Source organism: Nomascus leucogenys, chromosome 16 (assembly GCF_006542625.1).
Source record: "Nomascus leucogenys isolate Asia chromosome 16, Asia_NLE_v1, whole genome shotgun sequence".
In the NCBI taxonomy this organism is placed as follows: domain Eukaryota; kingdom Metazoa; phylum Chordata; class Mammalia; order Primates; family Hylobatidae; genus Nomascus; species Nomascus leucogenys.
The window spans coordinates 69,748,215-69,773,787 of record NC_044396.1 but is presented as its reverse complement, the minus strand read 5'-3'; the positions used below and the strand labels follow the sequence as shown (position 1 = coordinate 69,773,787).

General features: G+C 40.2%; 1 protein-coding gene across 1 annotated transcript in view; it reads left to right on the top strand.

Annotated features, from left to right (window-relative positions):
* Positions 1 to 25,573, top strand: part of EXT1 (exostosin glycosyltransferase 1) — a 317,861-nt gene that overhangs the window by 269,799 nt on the left and 22,489 nt on the right. The window contains exons 2-5 of the mRNA XM_004090799.3: positions 9,588 to 9,681; positions 11,239 to 11,346; positions 16,439 to 16,558; positions 24,497 to 24,629. Coding sequence (XP_004090847.2) covers positions 9,588 to 9,681; positions 11,239 to 11,346; positions 16,439 to 16,558; positions 24,497 to 24,629 — 455 coding nt within the window. The remainder of the gene's footprint in view (positions 1 to 9,587; positions 9,682 to 11,238; positions 11,347 to 16,438; positions 16,559 to 24,496; positions 24,630 to 25,573) is intronic.

The following is a 25,573-nucleotide window of genomic DNA, read 5'->3' as shown; positions in this document are numbered from 1 at the left end:
CAGACACACTGCACTGCGCACCCCTATCCTGGTCTTCTCGGGCTTCAGTCCATACTTCCTGGCCCCATTCCACTTAACCAGTCCTATTGGCTTAGAGCCTGGTGAAAGGTAGTTAATGGTAAGATAATGACCTCAGGCTTCCCCATCACCATTGGGCCTGTGTGTGCCTCTTCTGGACCCATTTATCCATCTGAGGTCACTGTTGCTGCTGGCCCTTTTATTGTTAATCCCCTCTTTTCCCCTTGCACCCCCTCCCTGCCACTGTACTCAGATAGCCCTTTATTTAGCATTTTCAAAAACGTTTTGTTTCGAACCAGAGAATTTAGGCCCATGTGTCTTGGAATTGCATTTCTCTGAGAAGAGTTTTGGAAGTGGGTATTGCTGTGTATAAAAGCTGGTGCTGACCAGGCACGGTGGCTCACGCCTATAATCCTAACACCTTGGGAGGCCGAGGCAGGTGTATCACTTGAGGCCAGGAGTTCAAGACCAGCCTGACCAACATGGTGAAACCCCATCTCTACTAAAAATACAAAAATTAACAGCATGGTGGTGCACACCTGTAGTCCCACCTACTTGGGAGTCTTAGGCACAAGAATCGCTTGAACCCAGCAGGTGGAGGTTTTAGTGAGCTGAGATCACGCCACTGCACTCCAGCCTGAGCAACAGAGCAAGACTCTGCTCAAAGGGGGGAAAAAAAGAAAAAGCTGGTGCTGCAAAACCTCGCCTCTTTCAGAAAACTTCCTGAGATTAATGTCACAGGCACGATGTATTAAATGTCTCTTATTTCACCTTTGCTGGCGCCTTGTTACTCTTTCCTCCTAGGTAGGTTGAGAGATGACAGAGCTGGTCGTGGATCCTGTCCTCCTTGCACAAACCAAACAAAACCTGTGACACTTTACTTCATCATCTGTAAACTGGGGCCAGTAGCACCTATTCTCTGTGTTGGTTGTAAAGATAAGGCACAATAAAGAATACAGATTGTGCAGCTCAGTGCCCCACTCACAGGAAATGCTTAAAAAGTGGAGGTATTGTTGTTATAATTTATATCTGGCCAGGCATAGTGGCTCATGCCTGTCGTCTCAATACTTTGGGGACTGGGAAGGATGTGGGAGGATCACTTGAGGCCAGGAGTTCAAGCCCAGCCTGGGCAACATAGCAAGACTCATCTCTATAAAAAATTAAAATTAAAAAAAAGTTTTTAAAAAGTTGTTATTAATAGCTATCTTTTTTATTTTTTACTTACCTTTATATATTAGCCATTTAGCTGTTATTTAATGAGCAGGAATTGAGATGGTCATCTTTTACCCCTCTTGAAGTATGAGCTACACCTGGTACATGTTGTGTTCATTAATATACACAGGTAGCAATTACCACTTGGGCTAAGTTTAAGGTTCTGAACTGTCAGTAGACATTTAGCCTAAGGATGGGGGGTGGAGTTTAGAGTTGATAAGATATTATGACCCGGTGTGTTCAGACAAGATGTTTGAGTCCAAGGACTCTTCTGACTCCCTCTTCCCTGGGAAAGACAGGTGTATCTTTCCCCACATCCCCAGTGGTTGTGAGGCTGTCATGAGATCATGGGTATGAGAGTGAATGCCTCCCATAGGGATTTCACGCCTCAGCCCCAGCCCACAAAATGTTATCTGCCTCCCTTCCCTATGTTGAAATGGATTTTATGTGGACGTGAAAAGGAGACTGTCTTCTGTGGAAAGCCAAGAAGTGTGAAAGGATGAATATAAATTCCTGGCCCTGGTTTTAGCTGCACATTGCTCTCTGCAGTGGACAGCTTGGGATCAGCAGCCTCAGACTGAGGAGCGTCACAAGGAAATAAATTCTTAATCCTTGGCATGACTGGGGAGGTGGGGAGCAGTGTGGCAGTTGTAACAGCAGGCAATGCTCAAGGCAAAAAACTTTCTTGAGTAAGGAATTGTACCACCTCCAAATAACGAGTGCCTTCCTGCTGGGGGACGCTGAGCATCCCTGAAGCTGCAGCCAGCCTGGTCAGCCAGGCCCAGAGCCCAGCACTGCACATTTGCATAGCTCGTTTGTACTATAGCAGCTCATTTATGTGCACAGAGACTCTGTGAGAGTAGGTGTCATGGAGAAACTGTGGCTCCTTAAGTCCAGAGAATTCTCAAAGACACCAGGGACCTATGCTTTTCCATATTCTATGTTTTCAAGTCACCTAATTGAGATGGAACAGTGGCCAGTTGGACCCATTTTCCAGCTGAAAGATTGGTTCCCACTTATATACGTTTCTCAGTTCAAATATTTGCCTTGGGCAATTCCATACTATTGCATGCTGTAAACTTCGGAGTTTTCTCAAAAATAACTGAAATTTTAGGCCAGGTATGGTGGCTCACTCCTGTAATCCCACCACTTTGAGAGGCTGAGGTAGGAGGATCGCTTGAGCCCAGGAGGTCAAGACCAGCCTGAGTAACAAAGTGAGACCCCATCTCTACAAAAAGTTTAAAAATTAGCTTGACTTGGTGGTACATGCCTGTAGTCCCAGCTACTCAGGAGGCTGAGACAGGAGGATTGCCTGAGCCCAGGAGGTTGGGGCTGCGGTGAACTGTGATCTCACCACTGCACTGCAGCCTGGGTGACAGAGCAAGATCTTGTCTCAATAATAATAATAATAATAGTAATTGAAATTTTAAACTGTTAAACCTGTAAAGGCCAAGGAAGGGTCTAAGGCAACATGGTTAGTAAATAAATGACAGAGTACCTTCTTAAACTGAACTCTTGGTGGTGATCTGGGGTAAAGTTTTGAGTGGGAGAGAAATAGCCCTTTTAAATTGGCAACGAATAGCCCATGCTTGAAACTAGGTGAACTGCTTAGGACCTGGCTTCATAAGACATGTCAGTTTTAGACACTGCATGTTGTATGGGCTGATCAAGGAGGCAATATGATGTAATGAAAAGAAAATGGGATTTAGAATGAGAAATCCGGGAGTTGGAACACAGGCTGGCTGTTCCTAGCTGTGACCTGCGTTGGAAGGGTTTTTGAGGTGTCTGAACTTAATTGCTTCTCTATGAAGTTGGGTTATATAAAGTCCTGAGCACACTATTGGTAACGTGTCATTCTGCTTAAGCCCTTCAGTGACACCCCGATCACCTGCAAGGGATCATCTCTGAGCTCTAGGAGGTGTCATATAAAGCCTTCCTAGTGGGAACCCACCAGTAACAGCAGCCCGCACCCCCATACCTTCTTCTCCCCAAACTGGGTGGTTTCTCTCACCTTGGTGCCTTTGTTCCTACTATGCTATCTCTACCCCCAGAAATTCCCATTGCCTCCTCCTACCCCTGTTCCTGGTTGCTTCTTGTTCATCCTTTAAGATTTAGCTCAGGGTCTCGCTTCCTCCAGGAGGCCTTCCCTGCCTACATGTGGCCATTGCTTCTCTTCTCTGTATAACCCCCACCTCTACCTCATGTCCAATCCTAGCACTCCTCTCACTGACTAATTATCATTTGATAACACATGTTGTTTATTCTGGGCAGTGAGCTCCCTGAAGAGTGCCTGACACATGGTAGACATTCAACTAATGCTTGGTGAATGAATGAAAAAGGCACAAGGAGGTGCTCAAAGGATGTTAATTTCATTTCTCTCATCCCCATGCACTTTAGAGAACTACGACAGTCATAAATTATTTTTATTTTCTTTCTTTCTTTTTTTCTTAAGGGGCGTTATTCAAACTTGGGTATAAGCAAAGATTAATTACTTATGAGGATGGGGACTGGAAGGAATAGATCAGCTGTAGATGTTAAGTTACTTTATGAATAAATACTTGAGACAAACTGGGACAACATCATGGGGAGACTAGAATTGTGTGAGTACAGAGATGAGAGGCTGGATCACTTGTTTCTTCCCTATCGTCTTTGGTTAGCAAAAAGCAGGTTCACTTGGCAAATATGCATGCTACAGAGAGATGGTGGGAGCCACAGGAGGACCTGTGAGCACAGTGCAATAGCAACATCCTTGTCTATGTAGCTTTTGATAATAAGGCAAAAGCCTTCAATTAGAAGCTGCTGTTCTGTTGTGATTCACAGCTTCTGTTTCCATTTTACTTTAAAGGGTCTGTTCCACATTTGTCTCTTGGCTCTGTCTTTGGGATACTGGTATAGTTTTCATTCTTTTGAATTGTTACTAGGGTTTTTAAAAATGTTTATATCCCTCTTATTCTGATATAATTTACCATAATAACTTGCAATTGCGTAGTGCTTTGCCATTTATATTCAATGTACATGATTTCATTCGATCTTCACAACTTTGAGGTTTGGAGAAGTTGAATGATTTGCTGGGGTTATGCAGGAAGTGGTAGATCAAGAACCCAAATTCCTCAGCCCAGATTTTCTAACTTGAAGCTGGCTATGTTTTCCATTATGTTCTGTTATCTTCCTTCAGTCATAATGATAATAGCTACCTTTTATGGTTTGCTTATAATATGCTCGTGCTTTGGTTAAAATGTATCACTTAATCCTCACAGTATAAGTATTATCCCCATTTTGCCAACCAAGAAACTAGGATTAAACAAATTAAATAACTTTCTCAAGATTACTCAGTTTATAAATTGAAAAGCTGGAATTTGAACCCAGGTTTGGCTGTGTCTAAAGCTGCCTAACCACTAAGCTTTTAATTACTAAGCTCTTAACTATGGTGCCAGTGGTTCTCAAAATTTAGGGTGCATCATAATTATCTGGAGGGCTTGTTAAAACACAGAATTCTAGGCTCTTCCCCCAGAGTTTCTGATTCAGCAGGTTTGGGTGAGGCTGCGAATTTGCATTTCTACCAAGTTCCCAGATGATGCAGATGTTGCCACTGATTGGGAGAACACACTTTGAGAACCCCTGCTCTATGCTACACTCCCCCATCTTTCCCCGTTGCACAGAATGGCTGCCAGCAAAAATGTGTTTCCTACAGAGGGGCAGGGCTTCAATTGTGCATTATTGCATAGTCCATTTTAAATGGGGTGCATCCCATACATTGTTCAACACAACTTTAAGTATAAAATTATTACGGCCATAGAGTGGTACTAGTGTCTAGGTTAAATTCAAGGTCATGCCATTTTTATTGCATTTTTCTTTGTAGTTGTTTGTGAAAACTCTTCTACCTTTTGTCCTTCTTTACCTACACGTGGGGAACTTAATGCCCATCTGAAAAGGGTAGCAAAACCATTTATTAGAGTGGTGAATTATCTGGGGTTAGTTGTCTCCCTCACCTACTTACCTTCTTGCTTAGGATATCATATGTTTCTTTTAAGTAGTGTGTGATTATGTGATTCACATTTCTAAACATAAGAAACGAGGGAGAATTAGTCCATCTTAAAATACTGTGTGCCCCCATTTGACCTGTCAAGTCTCCCTGTCTTTCCCCGTACCCCCAACCAATGGCAACCTCTAAGTGTTCTTTATCCCTATAACATGTGATTTCATGAATGTCATATAGAAGGGATTCAACAGTATGTACACTTTTGAGGGTGACTTTTTAATGCAGCATAATTTCCTTGAAGTTGTTGTGTGTATCAATAGTTTGTCCCACTTTATTGCTGAGAAGTATTGTAGGCTATGGATGTACCACAATTTGTTGAATCATTCACACATTGAAGGACATTTGGGTAGTCTCCAGTTTGAGGTTATTACAGACAAAACTGCTGTGAACATTCGTGGACAAGTTTCTGCGTGAAAATAAGTCTCCATTTCTCTGTGTTACATGCCCAAGAGTGCAACTACTGGGTCATATGATAAGTCCACTTTTAGTTTGAAAAGGAACTGCCAAACTATTTTCCAAAGTGGCTGCACTGTTTTACCTTCCTGCTAGAAATGTATGAAGGGTTCTAATCTCTTTACATCCTCATCAGCACTTGCTCTCATCTGTCCTTTTGCTTATAGCCATCCCAGTGGGTGTAAAGTGGTATCTCATTGTAGTTTTGATTTGCTTTTCCCTAATGACTATTGATGTTGAACATCTTTTCATGTGTTTATCGGCACTTTGTGTGTCTTCTTTGGAAAAATGTTTATTCAAATCCTTAGCCTCTTTTAAAATTGGATTATTTGTCTTTTTATTGTTGAGTCAGAAGAGTTCTTTATGTATTCTAGATGAAAGTCCCTTATCATATATATAAAATTGGCAAATACGTTCTCCCTTTCTTTTTTTCTTTTCTTTTTTTTTTTGAAATGGAGTTTGGCTCTTGTTGCCCACGCTGGTGTGCAATGGCACTATCTTGGCTCACTGCAACCTCCGCCTCCCAGTTTCAAGTGATTCTTCTTCCTCAGCCTCCCAAGTAGCTGGGATTACAGGCATGTGCCACCATGCCCAGCTAATTTTGTATTTTTAGTAGAGATGAGGTTACACCATGTTGGCCAGGCTGGTTTCAATCTCCTGACCTCAGGTGATCTGCCTGCCTCGGCCTCCCAAAGTGCTGGGATTACAGGCGTGAACCACCATGCCCGGTGGTTCTCTCTTTCTGTAGGCTCTTTTTTACGTTCTTGATGGGACCCGGGGGGATGGAGAGCCCAGCCTTCCTGACTGCACTGCCCCAGAGTAAAGCTCCTATAAGGCAGAGCTAGTAGGGGTTGGTCATGGAACAGGTCAGGGACCAGATGCCACAGACTCTCACGGTTCTTGCCAAGATTTGGTAGATTTTCCTGAATGACTGTTTCTCTATTTGTCATTATCCCCTTAGGACAATTCTCAGAGACTTAAAATGTTTTTATGATTGTTACTAAATTGTTGTTTTGCTGGGGAGAGTGGCCACAGAGTTCTTTGTGTTTCTTCTGGAAGGTGGGCCTTCTATAATCTCCTCTTGTAATGCAAATACTCCCAGGAGATGTTTATATCTTAAATTTTCATCTCATCAGCATTTTCTCATTGTCAGGTTGCTTCTTTGGTAGCTCCAGCAACTAGAGAAGACCTTCTCTGGGCTCCATCTGTTGAAACGGGACCGTGTCTGAAACATAGTATTTGTTGAAAGAATGAATGAATAAATGAGTGGATTTAAGCATCTGCAAGGAGGTTGATGTGCAGTGTGAAAGAGCATCACAGTGGACTGAGTAGGAGAGGACCAAGCATGTGGTCAAACTAGAATTGTTGTCTGCCCACTTGTGGGGCATCATTCTTCCTTCAGGTAGAACATGTTAGTAATTCATAGACTCACTGTCCAGAGAGCAGAAGAGAGAAGGTGGTTCGCAGGCTGAGCATGCATAGAAATCTGAATGAAAATCATTGTTCTAAGGTATGAGTGTATGTGTTCTGTATGAGCCTCTATGTGAATACACACATATGTTAGACATGCACTGCATACATATGAACAGATACATATGTATATACATATACACACATATATGGGTATGGAATTGTGCACATATACATATACATATAGTGGGTATGGACACCTAAGCAGTGGGATATTCTCAAAGGACATTCCTCTTTCTTACCTAAAAATGATAAGATAAAGAATAATCAAGTATTAAAACTGAATCTATAGTCATCCAGCCCAACTAGTTCATTTTGCAGATGAGGAAACAGATAGAAAACTCATGGATTTTATTAAGTCTCACAGCTACCTAGTGGTTTCCTAACTCCTGCAAGGGTATTCTTCCCACAGCTCCTATTACCTATTATGTGAAGGAATACAAGCTTCGATCATTTCAACCTTACTTGCTATATCAGCAAATTGTCCTTCTATATAACCGTTTAAGCAACCCACTATAACTGTCATTTGAATTTTTCCTGTAAGTTTTCTGCCCTTCCTCTTCCTCCACACATTCCCTAAAGTAAATTCTGCAACTAGGAACTTTGAAACTTGTTACAATGCAGAACATTAATAGGATTTTACATTTTTAGTAGGCTAATGATGAGGATGTGGGACCTTCTGTGCTAGTCCCTCAGGGGTTTCTATTCTGGGCACTTATTAAACCTTGCTGTAGTCTGAAGTATATTCGACCTTTCTGTATTAAAAAAAAAAATCAGCTTAAATTTTATGCATATATTTTTGTGAGTGTGTATGTGTGTGTGTACATATTTCTGTCTGCTCCATCTATTAGGCAGAGATTAAAACATTATCAACATTTGAACTTGAAGATATTTGTCAACCATTTTCCTGTGTTTCGTGAGGAAGAAGAAATCACTACCATCTAATTTTTTTTTTTTGTATTTAACTAAATTCAAGCTTTCTTTAAAATCTTTTTTACTTTGAAGTCCATTTTGCAATTTAATTAATGCAGCAAGGGTTTTAGAAAATTTTTACTCTCAATGGAGATAATCTTAATCCATTCACGGTGACCTTTTCTTGTGCAAATTAGTTGTACACGCTTGTTTAAGCAAATGGTCCTTTGCATGATGTCTCTTCTTAATGACGGGTTTATAATTGGAAATTGGCTTACTCCCGTATGCCTAGTTTGTATGAGAATATAAAAATAGATGTGGACTTTAAAAATATAAATGTATATACCAATATACCCAAAAAGAAGAGGGAAGAATTCAGTGCCTTTAGGCTATGATTAAATTAGACTATTAGAGTCAGAAAATGGTGGTGACATATGCTACTGTCAAAGTCACACCTGTCTGCTCAGCATTGGAAGCTCTTGAAAAATGAGAGTGATTTCATCTTGGCTCTGAGAATCGGGGCCTTTACAGGACATGAGGCATCTCTACTTTCCCAAGTTTTCTTAAACTCATAATATACTTGAAACTGCCTATGTAGGAATGTGTTTGTGGTAATCACTTTAAAAGTGACAGTCCTAAACAAAATGAAATGCTTTTTATCTTTCTTAAACTTCACTGGCATAAAGAGACAGGTAACACTCATATTTTGTATGTTTTTTTGAAAAGCAAAAACAATGTAATATCTTTAAATGGTATTTGAGTAAAAGAAACTCATCTCTTCTGTAGACCAGTTTCCCGTACACCCTACTATTTCAGGTTTTTCTTTTCTTTTCTTTTCTCGTTATTCTTTTCTTCCCTTTATTAGGCTAGCATCCTTCTCTCTCACCTCCTCTCTCTCCCGTAAGTTATGTCAGCCATTCTTAAACAGGAATATTTTTCCTAGGTAACTGAATGTTCTTGGTTAAGTGTAGAAACTCCATCTTGAAGGAGAAGACAAATGTTGTTCTGTGCTTGTGATTGAGGTTTTCTGAACAGTTTTTAATAGCATGGTTTTGAAGGGGTGGGGAACAAGAACAGTCTTAGTTTTGCTGAATGCCATATTGTTAAAGGAGAAGGAGAAGCACCAGTAATTTTCTGTTCTTCTTTTTAAGCCTCTGGGGCAACATATTTTATCAAGACTCAAAAATCTGATTTTGGAAGCAAAGACTGGGCAAACCAGATTGTTGCCAGAACAATCAGACTTGTCTTTATATATACTGCTTGCAAAAGGGATCCTAATTGCTTTGTCCAACATGATGATTCATGTTTGCTCTTCATGCAGCAACCCAACCTCCTTCCTCAAAATGGAAAAGTGAGAGCTGCCTGCTGGTGGCTTTCCCGAGTTGCTTTGTGTAAATTCACGCACATGAGCGCCCACCTATGGTCAATATCCCCACATTCGCAATGGGTCTTCATTTGCTGATTACTCCTCTTCTCTTTCTAGGTATGATTATCGGGAAATGCTGCACAATGCCACTTTCTGTCTGGTTCCTCGTGGTCGCAGGCTTGGGTCCTTCAGATTCCTGGAGGCTTTGCAGGTAAGAGGCCCTGGAGCCTTCCCAGAATAGGGCTGAGGACCGAAGCCAGATTAAGTGGGTTTAACATTATCACCTCTCCTGGGATAGCTAAAGAGAAGGTGTGGTTTCCCTTGAGGATCTGAAAATATTTTCAAGAAAATCTAAAATATTTTTGAAAAGTAGGGGGTGGAGGGAGGATTTACTCAGTAATTTTAGATGTAAGAAATTAAATGGTGGATTCTTCTGGGTCATGTTTAGAAACAGAAGGCAAATCTGATTGCCAACTTGGCCTACCAGGCAGCCTAGCTGGACTCTAAAAAGCAGACCTACCCTTTCCCTTTATTCATGGTACTCTCTAAAAGCAAAATTGTCTTTTCTGCCTGCATCTTCATTGTCTCTCAGTTCCTTTAAATTTTGAGAATGATCCCCAGCGTGGTGGTACTACTCAGATGATCCAGCTCTTCCAAGGCTCTGCAGTTCAGAGGTCCTGGCTCCAGCCCTGGAGCCTTTGTGGTGGGAGTTTCTCAGCTCATCAACCTCACTCTGCAGAAATGTCCTCTTGAGACAGTCATCCACATTTCCCACCTGGAAGTTGCAACCAGCCTTCTTTGATTGCAGGGAGAAAGCATGCCCTCAACCTCTCTCATCCTCCATTCCTTGACCCTTTGCTGCTGTGTCCTTTCCTCCTCTATGCCCTGCACCATGCCTAAATCTGTGCTTTTGCTCTAGTGCCTCATAACTTCTTATCTCTGCCATCTTAACTGCAAATCATTCTGTCATGCCCTCCAACAGAAGAGCTTCCTTCTCTGGAATGTCTTTTCCAAGTTGCTGTCTGTGTGTGTTCTGCATAGCATGCCATCACTAATGTTCTTGTAGCCTCCTGGGATGTTGCATAAAGAAAAATTGTTCTCTGATTTGGATTATGAGTTATTTGGAATCAGTATTTTGTTATTAACCTAGTGTTTCTTGGCTGTTTATTTCCCGGCGCAGACCGTAAATTGGTATGACTGTGGTTTAGATCACTCCACACTGAAAGGAACAAAGTTCTGGTTTAGGTGTTTGCAGAGCAAGGGAAATGTGAACACTCTATACTGGTTAAGTCAATGAACTGCTACATAGGAATGCTGAGCTCCATTCTGCTCTTTGTTGCTCATGACATTGGGGTAAACCACTTTGCACGTGGACTTGTGGGAGTTACATTGACCAGACCGTTTATACTCAAAGTTGGTTCTATACTCAGATTTTGTTGGTGCGAGCTTTTGTTATGTCAATAAAAACCTCTCCAGCAGGGCCAGTCGTCTCTGTGGAAGTAAGGTCAGCCAAACCATCTACCAGAATAGAAATGGGGTTTTAGCATTCTAGGGCAAGACTTGCAAATATTAAAATCTAGTCTGGATACGTACAACCTTCGTGTGACTTGATAACTCATAAAAGCTTCCTTTCCTTCTGGCCTAGGCAGTCCAGGATTCATGCAGTGTCAAAAATGCCAGTCATTGAATTTGTACTGATTTCATCTCTGATTGGAACAGCTTCTGCTGTCGCTTTCCTCACATTCACGAAGTCCCCTTTTTTGCTCAGGCTGCCTGCGTCCCTGTGATGCTCAGCAATGGATGGGAGTTGCCATTCTCTGAAGTGATTAATTGGAACCAAGCTGCCGTCATAGGCGATGAGAGATTGTTATTACAGGTAAGGAAGGGGCTGTGGCCTTCAACACATCAGCAGATTATTGCTGCCCGCGTCCAAACTTTCAAAGAAGATGAATCCAAAAGGTCAGCTGCATAAAAGAAACTTTATCAGGAGAAAATTACCTGTGTCATGGTGAATATGAAGTCATTTAATATGACATTGTTCACTTTCCAACAAAATCTGCCCAGGTCCCCAGAATATATTCTGAAAAGAAGTTGCAGGTAAAGAATGGGAGCTTTGATTTTCAAGGAGAAGTGGATCTCCACCCCTTTCAATAACCAGAATTTTTAGAAATATTACCAGAGAGTATTTATTCTGCCCTACTGTTTCATATTCTTTTCCTCTGTTTCTGCACTTGCCTTCAGATTAATTTTCAGAAAGAGAGAGGTCTCTAGGGCTTGTTCTTGTAATTAGTGTTATCGTTCCTCAAATGATCCAGTCTGGGTGTCTGAGCGAGTGTTATCTTTAGGATGTATATTTAAATGAGCAGCCCCTAATAAAACTTTGAACTGCTCAAGAGCTGCCTAGGGAGGGGGTTACGATACTCACAGAGAAATCTAAGGGCAGGAATGATCATGTATTATTTTTTTAAAAATTACTAAGGATTTCTAAAGCCCTTTGTATGTTCATATTTTAGGATCAACACAAGTTGCCGTGCTCTTTTCTCCTAAAATTATAGAACTTTAATGTTTTTCTTTTATTGTACCATATACTTTATCTTTGAATTACCATAAATATTTGTAGAATTTTTTTAGTGTCTTTGCCCTTTTAGTTTTTGGATATTCATTAAATTGAATTTCTAAGTGTGTGTATGTGTGTGTGTGTGTGTGTGTGTGTGTGTGTTTTGAGACAGAGTCTCACTCTGTCGCCCAGGCTGGAGTGCAGTGGTGTGATCTCTGCTCACTGCAACCTCCGCCTCCCAGGTTCAAGCGATTCTCCTGCCTCAGCCTCTCGAGTAGCTGGGAATACAGATGCACACCACCACGCCTGGCTAATTTTTGTATTTTTAGTAGAGACGGGATTTCACCGTGTTGGTCATGCTGTTCTCGAACTCCTAACCTCAGGTGATTCACCCATCTCAGCCTCCCAAAGTGCTGGAATTACAGGCGTGAGCCACCACACCTGGCCTCTAAGTCTGTTGTTGATTCTGCTTCCGTGCTGCTGCCCAGTCTGTTAGCTGACTGGTAAAGTAATACAGCACCTTCCCTAAAATAACAAATGAACTAACTGTGACTGAGAGACCCATGGGTTAAGCAAACTAAAGTGACCACAGCTCCTGAAACATTCCTTCTGTCTGGTACTCAGTTTGTGATCTCCGTGGTCCCTAGGATCTCAGAAACAAAGGAGGAATGTGGCAGAATCTGTTTTTTGGGGAGATAAGTTATTCTGCCCTGAATACAACTTAATTTCTTAGGTGTTCATTGAGAAAGGGGTCTGGAGTTTGTGTGGAAGGGCCACTATTATGTCAATGATTTCCCACTGTGATTCTTTAAGGAAAAGAAGTCCTTGCAGAGACACCAAGGAAGAGTTTTCCCCATGCAGAGATAGTGTATGCCAAAATCATTTATTCATGAAAAGCCAAACAAGAGTGATGCATGTTGTGCTTGTCCATGTAGCCTTTTTTCTTCCTTTTTCAAATGTTATTTTAAAAATAATACATGATCATTAAAAGAAATTTGAGAAATAAAGGGAATAAAAAACACCACCCATAATTTTCCTTTTATATACCAATGCTCCCATGAATTTGATGTGAACAAATTGAAAGTTTGTCTTTGGTATGGAGTGCATTTTAGGATACTTAATTGTGGTTGTGCAGTTTCTTTTTTTGTTTTGAGATGGAGTCTTGCTCTGTCACTCAGGCTGGAATGCCATGGCATGATCTCAGCTCACTGCAACCTCCGCCTCCCGGGTTTAAGCGATTCTTTTGCCTCAGCCTCTCGAGTAGCTGGGATTACAAGTGCCTGCCACCACACTCGGCTAATTTTTGTATTTTTAGTAGAGATGGTGTTTCACCATGTTGGCCAGGCTGGTCTTGAACTCCTGACCTTGTGATCCACCTGCCTCAGCCTCCCAAAGTGCTGGGATTACAGGCGTGAGCCACCACGCCCAGCCACTTGTCCAGTTTCTACCATTTCACCAAACTTAATGGGCATTTCACCTTCTGAAGCAACTTTTTGGCTTGACTCTAAAGATTTTGATTTTTGTCACCCCCACCCACCCAGACTTGCTGGTGTTTTTCCCCTCTCATATTCAGTCTGTCTTTGCACAGCTGCCTCCATACTGAGCAGCAACTGTGTACTATCATTAACAATAGTTTTAAAGAGTTGGCACCTAGCCCAAATGTCTGCTCTGGGAAATGTTTTTTTGTTATGTTACAATTTTTCATTTCCTGTTTTAGAACAGCTGGGATGTTTTTATTTGCATATATTCTTGTCATCATGTCACCAAGAGCGCTTAATGTGACTTTCTTGTATCTATTCTGGTGCATTCCGTTTGTTTTGCTACCATACATGACCTTTTATTAAGACTTCATTGAGCTCGGCAACTTCTGAAACAATCCAGCCAAATTGGAATTAATTTATCACTTTCCCATACCTGTCTCTCAGGACAAGCAGATTAATAACCAATAGCCAAATGCCATTAAAACTTGGAACTCTGTCTTTTCAATCAACTGGAGTTGTCTACTGGAGTTGTCTTCCAGAGCACTTTGCAGAGTGCTGTCAGACACTTGTATCATATCACAAGCCGGTAGAATACATTGCACTTGATGTAGTAAGATGAAGATGCATCTTATTTAAGAGAGGGGAACAGCATTGGTAGGTGAGTCTGTGATATTCCTTTTCTCCTTTCATAACCACAGCAGACTCAATTTTCTGGAGACTATACAGCGATAATAGCTTTAGGCATTTTTCTTTTCTTTTTTTTTAAGATAGTCTTGCTCTGTCACCCAGGCTGGAGTGCAGTGGTGCAATCTTGGCCCACTGCAACCTCTGCCTCCCGGTTCAAGCAATTCTTCTGCCTCAGCCTCCTGAGTAGCTGGGACTACAGATGCACACCACCATGCCCAGCTAATTTTTGTATTTTTAGTAGAGATGGGGTTTCACCATATTGACCAGGCTGATCTTGAACTCCTGAACTTGTGATCTGCCTGACTCGGCCTCCCAAAGTGCTGGGTTTACAGGTGTGAGCCACCGCACCCAGACTTAGGCATTTTTCTAATATAGACTGTTTCCTCGTGGCCACGATAAAACAGTGGTGCCAACCTATGTAACTCTTAGCAGTTAGCTCTTGACATTTAGTAGAGGGTATGATTATGAAAATTTAACAGGATAATTTTTTTCTGATCTTTCTTTGGCCATCTAGGTAACTTTCTCAGTGAGTAACTAAAAATAAGTTTCCTTGGACTGGTAAAGGTTCTATGATGTGAATGATTTTTCTACCTTCTCAAAGAATGTTTTATTTCCCCATTTGACCTTGAGCTCTGATTACAGGCTAATGTTTGCCTACCAGTGTTTCTCCTTTACATGTTGCCTGTGTTTCTTCACTGTTGCAAATCCAGGTATACACTTTGGGACACAGATTTAGTATCTGGTTTTGGACATTGCCAAACCAAGTGAGCTTTTCCTTCTGTTCTTACTGTGAAGCTGTTTTATTGCTCCTCCTAAGGGGAGTGTTGAATTAAAAAATGTGCTACCACTTCCTTCCCCTCCAATGGAAACTCTGTTACAGTCTTAGTCAAATGTCATGGGTAACTTTCCTATTAAAGCAGCTAACGGAGCATTTCTCCTTCTTGCCCAGACTCCCATATCTGTCAGATTAGTCATATGTTATGGAGGCAAGCATGCAGAAAGAGGTGAGCACAAAAGGGCAATTGCTAATCACAAGGAATCTTCCCTTAAGACTATAGACTCCGTAAATGAAATAGACCTTGAACTGTAGGTGAAAATAGGGAACAAGCCCAGAAAACTTACCAGACTCAGGAAGTACGTTTCAGAGCTCCAGACCCAAGCAGGTTCCCTTGCAGACATTAAGCAATTGGTCTAACTTTTAATAGCATCACCCTGATACCAATAATGATAATAGTTCCATTAATTAAGTTTTCCATGTTTTAGGCACTGTGCCAAGCACTTATATAATCGTCATTAAAACCGTAGTACTTTATCCCCACTTTATAAGTAAAGAAGTTGAGTCTCTGAGAAATCAGCTAACTCATTCAAGAAAGCACAGGTAGTAAATGGTAGAGGCAAGACTCCTTCCTTGATCTTTCTGACTCCTGTGCCCCTGTGCCTAACCATTCAGCTATACTACCATTAAAAGAAATGACGTCCCTGTGGTGGCTTCGGATGGTTATATTCACCTCCTATTTCTTAATAACTACTATATAAAAGCCACTCTGCTAACCTGAAAATGTGTAGCAGGATAACAAGATATAGGTCCTTCCTTTAAAATTGTATACCCTGGAAGAGAGCAGTGATGGCTAAACATATATGAACAGTCGAGAGATCCAGTTAGACTTGGGTAAGGGCTGAAGGCAGAAAGAGAGACATAGGGAGCAGAAAGGCTCAAAGGTGAGGTAGAAGGTATGTGCACATAAAAGTGACTGACCCTAGCTTCAGGTTGGATGGGAAGGCTCATAGACAATCTCTAAAAAGTCCTTTTATAGATATTTTATAGCTCCTGGGGCGACCAATCATAGAAGTGCTCAGGAGATAAAGTCTTCTGGCCTTTCCCCAAGACCTATAGTTACTCCTCTGTAAAATTTGGTTGTTCATGTGCAAGGTCGAGGATTTCTGGAAACAGCAATTGTGACGACTATAGACTAACCTAAGCAATTGAGAAGCTGCTACTGAATCTTAGAGGTGAACTGTAGCTTTCATACATCAAAGGCTGTTGGGGTGGATTCTCAGTAAGTGTTCTTTGTAGCTGACACTTCTTAAGGTCATTTCAACTTAGGAGTTGATGATTTTTAGTAGATCTATATGCTAGAAGCCAAATGCTGTGAAGAATAAAAGCCTAACCCAGTTGGGTTATTTTGATCAAGTGCATCTCTTTGTTTTACAGTTATAATTCCTGTGTTCACCTTGTGTTACAGATTCCTTCTACAATCAGGTCTATTCATCAGGATAAAATCCTAGCACTTAGACAGCAGACACAATTCTTGTGGGAGGCTTATTTTTCTTCAGTTGAGAAGATTGTATTAACTACACTAGAGGTAAGTGAGACCACTTGGCTCTTGGGCTTGAATAATGGTCCTTTATACACTTCTCTCAGCCTTCTGTTTTGCTATTAGGGATGTGTGATTGGTCCAGTGGGGCAAAACCAGACTCCTGTACTTGGATATATTGGTTAACCTCTTTTACCTGCTTTGCCATGCCCAAGAAAATACTCTCATTCCTGACAAACTCCACAAAGGAAAACCTACATGGGGAGAAATTATACTTATTGACACAGAGATTGACTCTGTCTTACATCATTTCAGGGATATGTGGGTCATGACTGTCTTGTCATTTACACTCAATGGCATCCTTCGAAGACATATTTCTGGAGTTCATTTAGAAAAAAATATTTAATGGCTTGGCATAGTGGCTCACTCCTGTAATCTCAGCACTTTGGGAAGCTGAGGCAGGTGGATTACCTGAGATCAGGAGTTCAAGACCTGGCCAACATGGTGAAACCTCGTCTCTACTAAAAATACAAAAAATTAGCCAGGCGTGGTGGTACATGCTTGTAATCCCAGCTACTCGGGAGGCTGAGGCAGGAGAATAGCTTGAACTTGGGAGGTGGAGGTTGCAGTCAGCTGAGATGGCACCATTATACCCCAGCCTGGGCAACAAGAGCAAAACTCCATCTCAAAAAAAAAAAAAAAAAAAAGAAAAATATATATAATGGCCAAATAAGGGCAAATCCGCTACCATTCTAAAAATATGAGTAGTTTTCTGGGCACCACAGTCTGATGGCATTGGGGGACAGCAGAATTCTCAAGACTTACGCAAGCCAGCCAACCAGCATCAATGTGGCAAAGTTGTGTTAAGAGGAGAATCAGGATCCTGCCCATGTGGCACAGAAAGTGTTAAATTTGTGAAAGCAGAAAATCTTTTAGGCAGATGGGTGCCCATCCTCAAGTTGCTTTTTTTTAAGGCAGGACGGAAAAAGAAAAAGGAAGCATGGAGATGATTAAAACCTTTGGAAATAGAGCAGATAGCATTGGCCTGAGGCTACACCAAAGTAGCACAAAGAGCTAGGACAAGATTCAGGAAACTGCACACACATGCATTACAGGCTTGAAGGAAGGAGAGCAGAGATCTTCGGTGAGGTGATTCTGAGGTGTCCCAAAATGAGGTGGGGGCATTGTGGCCTTCCTTTTGGAGAATTCACTCGGGAAAAGTGATGACTGCTCTAAAAGTTAATGTAATATGGAACCTACACTGAGAAGTTTGAGTAATACCAAGAAACTGAAGTCACCCTACTTGGGCCACATCGCTGCTTTCTTGCCATCCTGACTCTCAGAGCAAGTGCTGGTCATGCTCCAGGCACACCGGGGCATTTATCCACCCCACGCTGAGCTTGGGCTCCTGCTCCCACCCTAGGGCGAGCTCTGGTCAGTGTCCTCTTAGGCACAGTGTATATTTTTTTCATCCTGGAACTGGGTAAAAACGGCTGTTTAGGACCCAGGCCCATTCCCATGAAGGGGACAGGATCATAATGACTTCCAAGGGCTTCCTTCCTGCAAGCAAACTTTTATCCCTCCAAAAGCACTCTCCTCAATTAAAATCAATTGAGTTGTTACCTCTGTTCACAGTAGCAGATTTGAATATTTAATAGAGTTACACTTTGCTTTTTCAATCCTGTCCTCCATCTACGATCCTTCATAGGCCCTTCTTAAAGAATGTTGAATGCTATTGTTTCTCCCTTTTTGGAGTGCAGAGTGCCTTTATTTTTTTATTTTTTATTTTATTTTATTTTATTTTTTTTAGACAGGGTCTCACTCTGTCACCAGGCTGGAATGACCTTAAGCAATCCTCCCTCCTCAGCCTTCTGAGTAGCTGGGACCATGGGTGCGAGCTATTGTGCCTGGCTAATTTTTTATTTTTTGTGGAGACAAGGGCTCATTATGTTGCCCAGAGTGGTCTTGAACTCCTGGCTCAGGCAATCCTCCTGCTTCGACTACCCAAATTGGTGGGATTACAGGAGTTATTATTAAAGAAGTGTACATTCATTTTAGAAACTAATAGAAAACACTTAAAGCATAAAATATAAAATAATTCATTCATGTAAAACCACTATTGATATATATATCCCCACAAACATATGTATTTGTTTTTATATGTAAATTTAAAATTTGTTGTACTTTTAGTTTTAAAAAGGAGTCTTTATATACTTGCATTATAACCTGTTTTTCTGCTTAATAATGTTAATATTTTCTGTTATTACATTTTTTCTCCAATTAATGACTGTATGATATTCCATTTATGATATCACCTAATTATTAAATTAATCCCCAATTTGGGTAGATTCCAGTTGTTTCTGGCTTTTTTTGTTTGTGTACCTCATTGCAGTAAATCATCTCAAGGTCAAATTATTGTGCAGATTCAATATTACTTCCTTAGGATAAATTCCTTGAATTTGAAGTCCTGTTTCAAATAATATGCCAAATGCTAAGATTTTTTTGTTTTTTTTTGTTGTTGTTTTTGAGACAGAGTCTCACCCTTTCCCCCAGGCTGGAGTACAGTGGCACCATCTCAGCTCACTGCAACCTCCGCCTCCCAGGTTCAAGCATTTCTCAGGCCTCAGCCTCCCAAGTAGCTAGGATTACAAGCATGCGCCATGGAGATGGGGTTTCACCGTGTTGGCCAGGCTGCTCTCCAACCCCTGACCTCAAGTGATCTGCCCGCCTCAGCCTCCCAAAGTGCTGGGATTACAGGCATGAGCCACCAGGCTCAGTCCCAATACATTTCTTTCTTCAGTGTTTTCTCATGCCGTTTTTAGGTATCTTTGGGTTGTTTCTGGCCTTTCAATTCTATCCTATTAGTTGTTTACCTCTAATACATCCAAACCACGTTTCAGTGTTTTAATTTTTTTTACTCTATTATGCATCTTATCATGAACTTCTATTTACTTAAACCAATATGCCATTATTTACTATTAATGTTCTTTTTAATTATTTATTTTTATAGATAACAATATCTTTATCCAAGCAATGACTTTCTACATGTATCTTAAACTACATCTCTATTTCTTTAGGATGGAATCCCTGAAGTGATCTTGATGAGCCAAAGAGTCTAGGCATTTCTCAGGCTTATAATATATTTTGCCAAATTATTATCCAAAAACATTATATCCACCTAGAGTCTCACAAGCTGTCTGGGCGTGACTCTCTTTTGCTGTGCTCTTGTCAGCCTTACAGATCCATAATTAAAACACACACATCTACCACTTTGCTGATTTGCCAGATGAAAGATGATATCTCATTAATTACATGTCTTTTGCATATGGTTTATTGCATGAATATGGTCTCTCACCTATTAAGTTAGCAGTTCTCAATTTTTCTATTGTAACAGTTGAATGTCTTACATTCATCAGAATAGGATCAAAATAAGATCAAGCTGTTTTCATCTCTGAACCTGAAAAGGCCTTTTCCTCTTTGTATTTAAACCATGCATTTTTTTTTTTTTTTTGGCAACACAGTTTTGGGTTTTTTTTAAACACTAAAAACCATATACTTCATTCGAATTTATAGCAACTGTCAAATCTCTTTATATAGTTCCAAGATTGGATTGTAACAGTTTGACCTCTCAACCAAATTGCATGACAGGTACTACCCAGTTTTCCAAAATACTTCATAACTCAGATTACCCCAGAATTCAACATAATCAGAAAATCAGGGAAAATAGAAGAAAATGCCATCCACAGATACAAATAACACAGCGAATGTGTTTATAAGAACAATTTAAGGCCGGGCGCGGTGGCTCAAGCCTGTAATCCCAGCACTTTGGGAGGCCGAGGCGGGCAGATCACGAGGTCAGGAGATCGAGACCACGGTGAAACCCTGTCTCTACTAAAAATACAAAAAATTAGCCGGGCGCGGTGGTGGGCGCCTGTAGTCCCAGCTACTCAGGAGGCTGAGGCAGGAGAATGGCGTGAACCCGGGAGGCGGAGCTTGCAGTGAGCCGAGATTGCGCCACTGCACTCCAGCCTGGGCGACAGAGCGAGACTCCGTCTCAAAAAAAAAAAAAAAGAAAAAAGAACAATTTAAGTATCACATATCAAAAATGTGAACTTGGCTTAGAACTTAGATAATATACTTCATTTAGTCACTGCTGGAGCTACTAAGGCATGAGAATAATTCACAGTTACTCACGGTTGCAGCATAGACTTGAAGATCCTGGGCTAAGGATGTTCTGTACTCAGACTCTAGGTCTTTCTCCTTGCTTGCTATATTCTAAGCCATGGGAATGGGATTATGGGGTCTTCAGACGTTATGAGCCCTAGAGTTGTAGGTAGAGTGCTTAGACTCAGTTGAAAACAGGACATCTCATTTTCTCTTTAATGCCAGGGTCAAGCTGTTAGTACATTTCATTGTACAGAACTCTGTCTAGGATTCTTTTAGTTTTTCCAGTTTGATTGAAATTTTCTAATGCTGCATCTTAGTAATAAGGAGCTGTTTAATCAAACCAGGCTCTGTAGAGCTCAGTATTTTTGTGAAAATTGAGAAGTAACAATGAGGACAATGATAAAACACTGCAAAAACAGTGCTCCTTCATGGATTCCATTATTTGTCAGAATATTGCACAATAACCTGCACTAAGGATTGAATCATTGGAGCATAGTCATAATCAAGATGAGTGAAAGAAAGTGCCTGAGATTATGATAATACATGAAAAGAGCCAGTGGTAGCTAGGAAGGTATATGGTTAGTGGAGTTTTATGAAGTGTGCTCCATTTTCCTCCTCAGTTATCTAAACATGCACATCTGAACCATAGTATTGCTGATACTATCATACAATGATATTTAAAAATCAATGGGATAATGGAAATAGACAATTGATCTGGCTTCAAGTGAGGTGGCATATGATGGCATCGTGTGTCTTAGGCTACAGTGCTCTGGTTAAAAGATGAAGGGCTACATAGAATGACTTTAACCTGTAACCAATTGTCCATTATTTGGAAAACAGAGGATACATAAAAAGAAAAATAAGGGACCTGTCGTTCTTCCCTTTGAATTCACATCAATTAGAAATATTGTCCTTATTGAGGTGGCCATCTGGGACCATAAAAAAAAAGTCTTGTATTATGTGTTTGTGTGTGTGTGTGTGTGTGTATTGATTTTGTTTATAGCCAAAGAAGCATCCAACCTCTAATGTGATGTCTTCTTCCACAACAATAAAGAGTAAGCACTAAGTGCCATGAAAAGATTCTGGGAGCTATCCAGGGCAGTGATGGGAAGAATTGCAGAGGGGAAAAAATGATCTTTCTATATGGTGAAATGAAATCCATATTTCTTTATGCTTTTAGAAGGCAAGTTGATATAAACCTTTTAGAAAGACACTTGGCAATACTTATGAATAGCCTTAAAAGTATTTATACCCTTTGACAAGGTCCTACAGAATCAATTCTGGTCTGGAGCAGTGGCTCACACCTGTAGTCCCAACTCTTTGGGAGGCCAGGGAGAAAGGATTGCTTCAGCTCAGGAGTTTGAGACCAGCCTGAGCAACATAATGAGACCTTATCTCTACAAAAAAACAAAAATAAAAAATTAGCTGGGTGTGGTGACCCTCTCCTGTGGTCTCAGCTACTCAGGAGGCTGAGGCGAGAGTATCCCTTGAGCCCAGGAGTTTGAAGCTGCAGAGAGCGGTGACCACACCACTGCACTCCAGCCTGGGTGACTGAGACCCTGTCTCAAAAAAAAAAGAAGAAGAAGAATCAATCCTAAATGTGGAAAATTTTATTCAGAAATATGTTCATTGCCTTGCATGGAAAAAATTGCTGAACTGGTCATTAAGAATAATGAATCATGGATACTATTAATATGGAAAAATATCTGTAATATGTAGTATCTATACTATTACCACTATGTAATAAATGGAAAAACCAATGCCTAGAAAACAAACACAGGAGTTTCTTTTTAAAGGCAAAAATCAAGCCTTAAGTATAACAACTTAGGCAGCTATTCTTAAATTCTGAGACGTTATAATTAATGTGGTATTTTATTGTTTTATTACAAATGAGGAAAATAATACACAAAGGTGGCAAATTGCTTGACCCAGGTTAAATTCAACATTTGCTACTGCTTTCATACCTGTCCTATATCTTTCTGTCAAGATCCGTTGGAAGACAGTATAAAATGCTTGTTGTTATTTCAGAAGAGTGCTATATCTTATTATCATACCCTTGAATTTTGAAAGATAACAATGTTGTGATTAGCGAACCAAAAAGATAGTCTATGACAGTGACAAGCATACCATCCAAAGACCTGATGTGAATGATGACCCATTTTGTGACAGCTCTGAGTTCCGTGACATTTGTCTGCAGGTTCAATTTATAATGCTTGTCTGTTGTCAATTTATTTTCTATCTTGATATCCAAACTTACTTAAGTGACCACATCCTAGAAGGTACATAAATTTGAAAAGAAAAAAAAACAAAAAAAGGAGGATCTAAAGAGAAACTATAAAAAGGAAATAAATAGACAGTACGTTTGGAAAGTACAAATAATAAAAAACAGGAATAAATGTTGTACAAAGTGAAATTGCTAACCGTGTAAAAAATCCTTCACAACCGTGACAATTTCCTCATAATTAATGCCAAGACAACAGCATTTTAACACATCCCTGTTGTACCACAAAAAGTAAAAATAAATATTTTCCACCAGGTTCCTAAAATCTCCACCAAATTAGAAACCTCTATCCAGCCATATAAAATTAGCAATTTTGATCTGTCTGAAAGATAAGATGCAGACATCATTGAACTAAGATATTTGAGTTCTTTTGAATTTCCTCCTTGCTTGCTTCCTTCTCTGTCATTAGGAAAATAAACATAAGATTTGCAAAGATAAATGTAGTCCACTTTATTACTTATCTAGTCACCATGTGGAATGAGATGAGGGTGTTAATAACCTTAGCAAATAATAAAACTCCATTTAAAATAGTCTGTACTTAAAATCACATTGCATTAAATGGAGACCTGGAAAATGGTAATTGGGTCTTAAATCTCTTAAAACTTATGGCAGGATTTTTTTTTTTTTAATGTAAAAAAAAATTGCTGAAAACATAAAATTCTGTACCAAGTTAATTATTTGCCAAATCATATTCTAATGAGTGGATGGTATAATTATAAGAGTTTGAAAGTCACAGAGAGAAAGCTATAAAGTGGGCTAATCACATTCAATTGACAAATGATTCGGGATGGGAGGATGTTTGACTCTAAATGTAGAATTTAATGATCTGCAAGGTCCCAAAGTCCAAAGAAACTAATGAACTAGCTTGGCTATTATTAGTCTTCATATGCCATGGTTCTCTTATCTTATTATGTAGGATGTTTTAAGCAATTGTTAACTCACTACTTTTCGAGATGAAACATAGAAAAACTTCAGTAACCAGTACCCAGAGTCCTCCAATTGAATTTGAAAGGAAAATGAAATATGACAAGCAAACACATCTACCTCTTGAATTAAAGGAACAGCTGAAAACCTCAATAGCTTCTAGAATGTGTCATGTGTTGAATATGCTTTCCGTTCAGCATCTACAGGCCTACATTGACCTCTCTGTTCTCTGAGAACAGATCTTCTTGATAGGGGCCTGGAACCTATCTTAGTTCTTAGAAGTTTTACCATCAGGGAAAGACTAACTGCTCCACACAGTCTATTTTGGAATGAGCATGGACTCATTATTATACAAAGACAAGATAGAATTTATGGTTTAGCTGAAGTTTAATTAGGAAATTTGATTGGCTATAATTCATATCTTTCTCTTACTCTTTTTCATTGCTCCATTACTGTCTCTGTCTCGCAGACATTTTTATCTGGAGAATTAGAGTGGGAGGGAGGGTAGAGTCACTACTCTGACTGCCACCATCTTTCAAATTTGGATTGAGCATCATCCTTTCCAAATATCATCAGGGTCTCATCCTCACCGTGTGCTATGTTTTGTTTTCTAGATTATTCAGGACAGAATATTCAAGCACATATCACGTAACAGTTTAATATGGAACAAACATCCTGGAGGATTGTTCGTACTACCACAGTATTCATCTTATCTGGGAGATTTTCCTTACTACTATGCTAATTTAGGTAAGTGAATTTCCTCCAGGGAGTTGCCCATGTTTACCCCGAAGATGTCATACAGAACTAAAGGCCTTTATTCTTTACTCTAATGGGGTCCATCTAACACCCTGCATTGAAGATTGTTTTTTCTAGAGCCTTGTTATAAGTGACATATCAAGTTCAAAAACAGAGCAGAGCATTGCAAAATGGAAAAAAAGAAAAACTTCTTACCTGTGCAGCGCTATTTCATATTTAGTAGAGTTATTTCTTTTTGAGAAATAGGCTCCCCAAATTATGGATCATTTTGAATATGGCAATGGGTTAGCTATCATTTTAAGCCTCATCATATATAAAATGGAGTAGGAGAGGTAGGAGAGGTCTCCCCAATTTATTTTTTTTCACAATCCCAACATCTCTATTCCATACCAAAGAAAAACTGAATAAGAGGAAAGGAGAAATAACTAAGAATGTGTGACAAGCACAAATTTATTCATTTTTCCAAGGTTTATTATGCTCCTTTTATGTGCTATGCTAATGTATTGCTGGGTACTAGAAATAAAAAGTCAAATAAGATACAATCTCTGCTTTCAAGCGGTTTTCAGTCTAATCACAGTAGAGAAAAGGGAATGGCGGAGGGATAAATCTCTACCACCAGCGACTGTTATTGCCTTAGACATTTATGTATTTGGAGCCCCAGTTGCTCTCATGTTAAGAAACATCATGAACATTTCCCATCAGTTACAGTTCTAAACTTGAGAAAGCCTAGGACAGGAAAGCATCTTCCAAGCTGATACAGCAAAAAGACAAGATTTTCCACTCAATGCCATTGTTCTCCATAACACCCTCACCCTTTTAAGTTGGACATGTTTAGTTTGAAACTGATGAGATGAAACCTAAAGAAATTCATGGCCTGAAGCATCAACCAGTGACAAAGCACCTTTTAATCCAAACCAAACCTGTTACGGGAACCA